At 48.1% G+C, this 7,438-nt stretch overlaps 2 protein-coding genes and 4 non-coding genes across 7 annotated transcripts; 5 read left to right on the forward strand and 1 right to left on the reverse strand.

The window, feature by feature from the left end:
* Positions 1-920: 920 nt before the first annotated feature.
* On the reverse strand, positions 921-3,407 carry rnaseh1 (ribonuclease H1). Of its 2 annotated transcripts, none has more exons than XM_028396551.1 (9): positions 3,382-3,407; positions 2,969-3,132; positions 2,572-2,696; positions 2,293-2,475; positions 2,092-2,191; positions 1,953-2,007; positions 1,789-1,873; positions 1,584-1,708; positions 921-1,184 (listed from the first exon to the last, which is right to left on the reverse strand). In XM_028396551.1, exons 2-9 carry the CDS (start codon positions 3,097-3,099, stop codon positions 1,089-1,091), a joined length of 900 nt encoding a protein of 299 aa, XP_028252352.1. In that variant the 5' UTR covers positions 3,100-3,132; positions 3,382-3,407; the 3' UTR covers positions 921-1,088. The 2 variants fall into 2 exon arrangements, with proteins under 2 accessions (XP_028252352.1, XP_028252351.1); XM_028396550.1 differs by having other exon boundaries at positions 2,969-3,219; positions 3,382-3,401.
* A 43-nt stretch (positions 3,408-3,450) lies between these two features.
* rps7 (ribosomal protein S7) lies at positions 3,451-7,384 on the forward strand. The gene is made up of 7 exons (XM_028396553.1): positions 3,451-3,515; positions 4,207-4,292; positions 4,448-4,519; positions 4,942-5,085; positions 5,751-5,815; positions 6,686-6,836; positions 7,274-7,384. Exons 2-7 carry the CDS (start codon positions 4,218-4,220, stop codon positions 7,349-7,351), a joined length of 585 nt encoding a protein of 194 aa, XP_028252354.1. The 5' UTR covers positions 3,451-3,515; positions 4,207-4,217; the 3' UTR covers positions 7,352-7,384.
* LOC114429288 (small nucleolar RNA SNORA73 family) lies at positions 4,578-4,796 on the forward strand. Its single transcript, XR_003669661.1, has one exon. It is a non-coding gene; the product is annotated as a small nucleolar RNA SNORA73 family (small nucleolar RNA).
* Positions 5,395-5,612, forward strand: LOC114429285 (small nucleolar RNA SNORA73 family). Its single transcript, XR_003669658.1, has one exon. It is a non-coding gene; the product is annotated as a small nucleolar RNA SNORA73 family (small nucleolar RNA).
* LOC114429286 (small nucleolar RNA SNORA73 family) lies at positions 6,058-6,276 on the forward strand. Its single transcript, XR_003669659.1, has one exon. It is a non-coding gene; the product is annotated as a small nucleolar RNA SNORA73 family (small nucleolar RNA).
* LOC114429287 (small nucleolar RNA SNORA73 family) lies at positions 6,967-7,184 on the forward strand. The gene has a single exon (XR_003669660.1). It is a non-coding gene; the product is annotated as a small nucleolar RNA SNORA73 family (small nucleolar RNA).
* Positions 7,385-7,438: the final 54 nt, after the last annotated feature.

The following is a 7,438-nucleotide window of genomic DNA, read 5'->3' on the forward strand; positions in this document are numbered from 1 at the left end:
TATTCTGCAGCCCTAACATCCGAGAGGAGAGGCGGCGGAGGGGGAGGCCAGGGGAGGAGGAGGAGGAAGCATGGAGACAGACGGGAACCATCTCCACCCTCATCGCTTTAAGGTGAGTCCCCATATCTGAGTCTTACCCAGAGTTCAGACCACACGATGCGCCTGCCTCTCACTCGGATCATCCCCGAGCGCCGCTGGCCGCTCTCTGATTGTTCAAGTATTACCTGAGCAGGATCAGAAAGATCTAACAGGAGAACCTGTCCACTTCCTGTTCATGCCAGAGTACTGACAGTGGCCGCAGCTCGCCTAGAGGGCGCTGTGGGACAGGAGGCATTCACACACAAGAGAGCTGGGGAAAGTTTTGTCATCATCTTGCTACCAGCTGCCGATTGGTCAGCTCAGATTGGGACTGGGCCCTCGGTGGCAGCTGGAGTCTACAGGGGCTCTGCTGCTGGTGGATGGTTGTGTCCAATCAGAATAACAGATGCTGTCACGTGGTGACGACACTGATAGTGACTGATTATTATAGATTTGAGAAGCTGTAAAAAAAAAAAAATTTGATCTATTGTTTTATACCAAAATGATGATCAATGTTCCACATTCATTAACTCCATGAGCTTTACGGGTCTTTGGACATGGCTCAGTCTGGAGCACCGTGGTGGAACAGCAGGTTCAGAGGACTTTTTAGAGGGGACTTCTCGTCATGTCAGGTCGTATATCTGAACCACCCACACGGGGTTAATCCACGGTGAGTTTAGCTCAGCTTGCAGTGCAGCTTCATTGTCATGGAACTCCCTTACATCCATCCTCCAGGCTTCGAGCTATGTGCTGGAAGCTGAACCGTGAGTGGTCCGGAACAAACTCAGCTCACGGCACAGTAACTCTACAGCGTCTTCAAACTTTGGATTTCACACGGCACGGTGGTTAAACATGGAACTTTATTCAAAAGCACAAGTTAAAGATGAACATTCAACAGACAGACCGACCAACACTCAGAACCCTCCACCCCTCACAGCCTCAGCACCGCCGGGAGGAAAACAAACGTCCCGAGTGGGAGCGTGCAGTCCTTCAGCAGAGCTCAGCGTTCTTCAGGATGCTGCTACAGCTGGCTTCGCTGCTCCTTCTCTCGACAGTCTGTCGGCCTCCTCGTTGCCTCTGTAGCCAGCGTGACCCGGAATGTGCATCTAGAGGAGGAAGAAGAGGAGGAAGAGGAGAGTGAAAATAACAACGTTCTGACCCTGTGAAGTCAGCTCATCCAGACTGAGCAGCTGGTCTTTAAACTTTTAAACAGTGAAGTCATGAAAACTCTCACTTATTTCACTTCAGGCCTCACAGCAGACGAGCGCCTGAAATTCTGTTTAGTGTGGTTAGTTCCAGTCAGATAATGAACTGCTGGTTTTAAATGGGTTGAGCCTCTGCTGCCCCCTTGTGGATGGTTTTCTGATTTACAGACAGTCACTGCAGAGGGCAGCAGAGCGTACCAGCAAGGTCCTGCACCTTCTGATGGGTCCGAGTACAGCAACACAACGTGTATTTATGCAGAATAAGCCTCTACACGCTCAGACAGACACACTGATACTTACCCAGACCACCTCCAGCTGTGCGTTCAGCCTGTCCAGCTTCACAAAGTCCTCTTTGTTGGTGATCTGACCTCCAGATTTCAACCTCCAGCCGTTCAGCTTCCAGTTCTTCACCCAGCTGGTCACACCTGCAGGTAAACACAGCAGCTTTAAACAGTGTCTGCTGTGGTGAGGCGTGACTAAAACCACGGCTCATTACGTAACGGACCGTTGATAGTGAACTTGCTGTCTGTGTAGAGAACCAGCTTTTTGATGTCCCTCTCTTTGGCCAGTTCCAGCGCTCTGCAGGCTGCCTGGTCCAAAAACAACCGTCACCTTTAAAAAGCAACTCTAAAACTCTTTTTTTTTGGGATGTGATCAGAAGGTTCTTACTTGTATCTCTGCACGCTGGTTGGTCTGCCTCCCCTCCAGCCGCTCTGCAACGTTTCTGTAGGACGAGCAGCCGTTAATGTGAACAGCGTAAACAGCACGTGTGTGTGTGTACGCTAACAATGTGTGCACGTCTGCTCACAGCGGGTGGTTATGGCCCCAGTAGACGCCGATGCCAGCTCGGGCTCCCTTCTGTCCGTTGGCGGAGCAGCAGCCGTCGGTGTAAACAACCACAGCATCACCTGGACAGCAGGGGAACACTTCTGAGTGACACTATCAGCCAGCACCATCTTTGTTTTGTCCATTTTAAAGAGCACCGGCTGCTGGTTATCCACTAGCTTACCCATATACGTGAATCCATCTGTACTTTCTGACGACGAGCTTTCTGACTGTTTGACTCGCTTGGTCTGATGATCCACCGCCTCCTCGTCTGAGCAACACCTCTTCCTTCCAAGAGGGATGTACTCTAGTGCCTCCGGGCCTCGTTTAGGAAGCAGAGTGACGTCCGACTCTATACTCTGACGTACTGAAAGCCAAAAACAAACATATGAGAAATCACAGGGAGGTATTTTGTGTTTAACAGCCTCTCAGACCCAGGACGGAGCAGCCTGGACCAGGGTACCTTGCATTTCTTCTGGAGGCGCAGAGAGCTCGACTCCTCTGACGAACGCCCAGGCATCTCGCTCTGATGCAAACTTCTTGAAAGCGGCAGCGGGATATTTGTCCACTTGGCTCTTACATTCATCCCTGAATCAGCAGAAGTTCAGCAGAGCTGAGATCAGTCGACCACATTCCACAGAAAAACATTTCCCAGGCATCCATCCATTAAAGAGCTAACTGATTACAAAAAACTATTTCATCCTCTTTCACTGTGTGTGAGCTGTTTTTATAGGTCGGATGAGACAATAAATCCCAAATATCTGAATGGAATATTGCATGTACTCATTCTCACTAAGTGACAAAGCAAAGAGTGACGTCTATCTTTAATTTGATTAAACGTATGGTGTGAACAGCCTCACCATGACTTGTAGACTCCCGGTTTGAATCCTTTTCTCACTGCGTAGAAAAAAGCCCCTTTCGGCATGTCGTCTGCGGCGCTGCACGCTGCCCTGCGAACTACTCTGAGAAGACCCGTCAGTCTACAGAACATCACTGACAGCACACGGCCTGGCCCAGCATCGTGCTGCGAACGTGGACCCAACAGAACCTCGTTAAATGCAGCTGTTGTGCAGGTACACTGTGACCGCACTAGCTAACTATTATTAGCTTCCTGTGTGAAGAGTTTCAACAAAAATACGCAGCCCTGTTAAACATGGCAGCTGTGTAATATCTCGTGTAGTCTTCCTATCAATAAATTAATTTGTTTTGTAAAGAATACTACATGAAAAAAGAAAAAAGTCTGAAAGTAAAACTATCAGCTATCATCGGTTACCTTCACTCGTCTGTTGTCACTCAAGCTCTCGCGTTAGTTAAAGCAAATCTCGCGACATCACAACGCGGCGCTCTGATTGGATTAGTTCAACTCTCGCGATGTTCCGGCCTCTTCCTTGGCCGTCGTTGACAGAGGTTAGTCGTGCCATTTTCCCCTGGACCTGCTTTTTCAGTCTAAAATATGCTTTAATGTTGTTTAATTGTAAAGTTTACGCACCTTAAACCTTCCCAAGCCTTTGATACGTTAGATTTCGTGGTTTGGAGGAACGGATGGCTCTTTAAAATGTTGCAATAAAGCGTAGTAGTGTAGCTCCGGTGAATGGGTTCGGATAATGGTGACTAGCTAGCAGGCCGTGCATGTGTTCAGGTAGCCGCTACAGCAGCGACAGGAGACACTAGTGCGTTTGAACACTCTTAAGCTTTTAGTTTGTGAGCTTCGTGGAATAAATATCGCCGGTAGCTGCTGCCAACAGAATATTATTGGAGTAGTCATAATGGCAGCCGGCTACATTAGCTAGCTCGTGTTCTCCCTGGTTCAACGTGATATCGAGACTTCTAGCTAGCATACTGTCACTGTTTATGTGTAGACAGTGATTAAAACTTATGATTCAAGTGGTCGTTTGTTCTGTGTGGTCAATGATCTGAGGAGCATCGTTATATATTGTTCCTAACTCTTGAGTGTTAGCTCCTCGTTGGCTCTGAGTAGCTTTTAGCTTAGCGCCCTTCATGCTGGTTCTCTGGTGTTCGTACTGGTCATGCTGGATTTTAAAAAGCGGTCCGTGCTTGTTTGTGTATGTAACCTGCTTGTTTTGATTTCTTCACACAGAGACAAAGGCCATGTTCAGTACCAGCGCCAAAATAGTGAAGCCTAATGGCGAAAAGCCAGACGAGTTCGAGTCTGGGATCTCCCAGGTAAGAGAACTACTAATGTCTGTGTTTACTGCTCATGCTACAATGATCTTTTTATAGACTGAGGTCACCCATAAACCAGCCCTTTGATCAGGAACCATCAGGTTCTCTGCAGGTCATTAGTATGATGAGTTAATGTAAGATCTGTTTCCCTGCAGGCTCTGCTCGAGCTGGAGATGAACTCCGACTTGAAGGCTCAGTTGAGGGAGCTGAACATCACTGCAGCAAAGGTGGGAGATCAGTCTGTCCAGCGTGTTTGAAGCTTGCATGCATGTGTATGTTTTTAACCCGACGTGGACATCCAGCGAGTTGCTCTCCTGGCTCTGTCCTGGTGGCGTATGGGAGCGTAGCTCTTGAGCTGAGATGTACAGTCCCGTTCCACGTCGTCGGAGACTAAGCTCCGTCCCCGGCCCCTGGCTGGTGCGGACGGGCGTCCTGCATATTCCTACATCTTCCCAGAGTCCTTTGGGGCCGTTACTGGGGAGCTAAACCATGCAGTGCACATTATTTGACACATGAGTTGTCTTGTATTGTTGAGCTGTCCCACATGTAAATGTGTCTCTTTTGGACTGTATGTTCATGTTGCTGTCATGATCTAGAGAAGATGGCAGATTTCCACTTTGTTGTATTTATTTTGTTTGCCTTGTTTCAGGAAATCGAGGTTGGTGGAAGCAGGAAAGCCATCATCATCTTCGTCCCTGTTCCTCAGCTGAAGTCCTTCCAGAAGATTCAGGTGCGTCTGGTGAGGGAGCTGGAGAAGAAGTTCAGTGGAAAGCACGTGGTCTTCATTGCACAGGTGAGCACCATGACATCAGCTTTATATTAAAGAGAGGTGACGTGGTTTAGAGGCTTGTCTGGAAGAAATGCTGACGGCCTCCCTGATTTGTTCCTGTGGGATCCTCAGAGGAGAACACAGACTGTAGGGGCCGGTTCCTTTGTGTGAGCTGTGTGTCGCCTCAGTCCTCGTTGTCAGTGACGGACATAATGCACAGAGCGCTTCCCTTGGGGAATTCTGTGAACTGTAATAGATAATATAATCCTCAAATACAGAAAGTCCTTCAAGCAGAAGCGGTGGGATGAGCGGCGGTCCTTATTGTGTTTTAACCCGACGTGGACATCCAGCGAGTTGCTCTCCTGGCTCTGTCCTGGTGGCGTATGGGAGCGTAGCTCTGAGCTGAGACGTACAGTCCCGTTCCACATCGTCGGAGACTAAGCTCCGTCCCCGGCCTCTGGCTGGTGCGGACGGGCGTGCTGCATATTCCTACATCTTCCCAGAGTCCTTTGGGGCCGTTACTGGGGAGCTAAACCATGCAGTGCACATTTACTGAAGTTTGGATACAGAGGCTGCCTGCTCGTGCTCAGCAGTGATATCAGTTTGATGATCATTGCTTGTGTGTTATGTTTATTTATATATGTGTGTGTACGTTCTGGTTGGAGATGTAATGTTTGTTGTCTTTTCAGAGGAGAATTCTGCCCAAACCCACCAGGAAAAGCCGCACAAAGAATAAGCAGAAGCGCCCCAGGAGGTGAGCGAGTTGCTGTATGTTTTCATAAATGCCAGTTAACTGTTTTCTCATGTTGTCATGTGATAATGTCTCTGAAGATACTTTAAAAAAAAAAAAGTGATGTGTCCAAATTGTGTGCTGAATGGCTGCCATTGAACTTTTAAGAAAATCTTTAGTCTACTTCCAGTTTGTTGTTGTTCTGACAGTAAAACTGATCAATAGACAGAATGAATCTAACGGTTATTGATGCGCCCAGTTTTAACCCGACGTGGACATCCAGCGAGTTGCTCTCCTGGCTCTGTCCTGGTGGCGTATGGGAGCGTAGCTCTTGAGCTGAGATGTACAGTCCCGTTCCACGTCGTCGGAGACTAAGCTCCGTCCCCGGCCTCTGGCTGGTGCGGGCGAGCGTCCTGCATATTCCTACATCTTCCCAGAGTCCTTTGGGGCCGTTACTGGGGAGCTAAACCATGCAGTGCACAAACTGTTATACCTTGACTCAGAAACCATAAAACAATGTTAAATGTGTTTATTTACTCTGTCCCTTGAATCAAAGAAGCACCGTCAGTGAGTCTGAGTAGTAAGACTCTTTTTGGTAGAGCTATGTTAACAGTAAATTCTTTTGACATCATCTTCCTGATGGTGGTGTGTTCATGAAGTGTCTGAAAATGTAATCACAGCCCAAAAGAACATCTTCACGTTGCAGTTATTCAGACAAAACCCTGAAATTAAGACATTTGTCACATTCAGTTTCATAAACACTTATTACCACAGAATATTTGGGTTTATTGACGTTTTAACAGCTGGGATTCTTTTGAGCGTCTCCTTCCAGCTCAGACCTCAGCAGGTGTCTGCGTTCAGTATTAATGTACGCATGTATATTTTCTCCCTCAGCCGTACTTTGACCTCGGTCCATGACGCCATCTTGGAGGATCTGGTGTACCCCAGTGAGATCGTGGGTAAGAGGATCAGAGTCAAACTGGACAGCAGCAGGCTCATCAAGGTCCACCTGGACAAGGCGCAGCAGAACAACGTCGAACACAAAGTAAGTCCACGAGCTGTCGTGATCCTTCGGTGCGACGATGAGTGATTGTGTTTTCATACATGCTGCTGCTACTACAAGCAAATTCCCCTGCGGGAATAATGAAGTTAATCTTAATGAGCCCGGTTTTAACCCGACGTGGACATCCAGCGAGTTGCTCTCCTGGCTCTGTCCTGGTGGCGTATGGGAGCGTAGCTCTGAGCTGAGACGTACAGTCCCGTTCCACATCGTCGGAGACTAAGCTCCGTCCCCGGCCTCTGGCTGGTGTGGACGGACGTCCTGCATATTCCTACATCTTCCCAGAGTCCTTTGGGGCCGTTACTGGGGAGCTAAACCATGCAGTGCACATGTCAATAAAGACGTTTTCTTTTTTGTTCCTGCAGGTAATAAATAAAACGGTTGTAACTGAGACTTTAATATTGATGTTTCTGCTGTTTTAGGTGGAGACCTTCTCTGGTGTCTACAAGAAGCTCACAGGCAAAGACGTCGTGTTTGAATTCCCAGAATTCCAGCTGTAAATGCAGATGACAAAATAAATTTGTTTACTGTCAGTGCGGGTGTCTGCCTTTGAATTCACACACTCACATCTTCATGTTGTTCTCTGT

The sequence above is a fragment of the Parambassis ranga genome, chromosome 24 (assembly GCF_900634625.1).
Source record: "Parambassis ranga chromosome 24, fParRan2.1, whole genome shotgun sequence".
Classification (NCBI taxonomy): domain Eukaryota; kingdom Metazoa; phylum Chordata; class Actinopteri; family Ambassidae; genus Parambassis; species Parambassis ranga.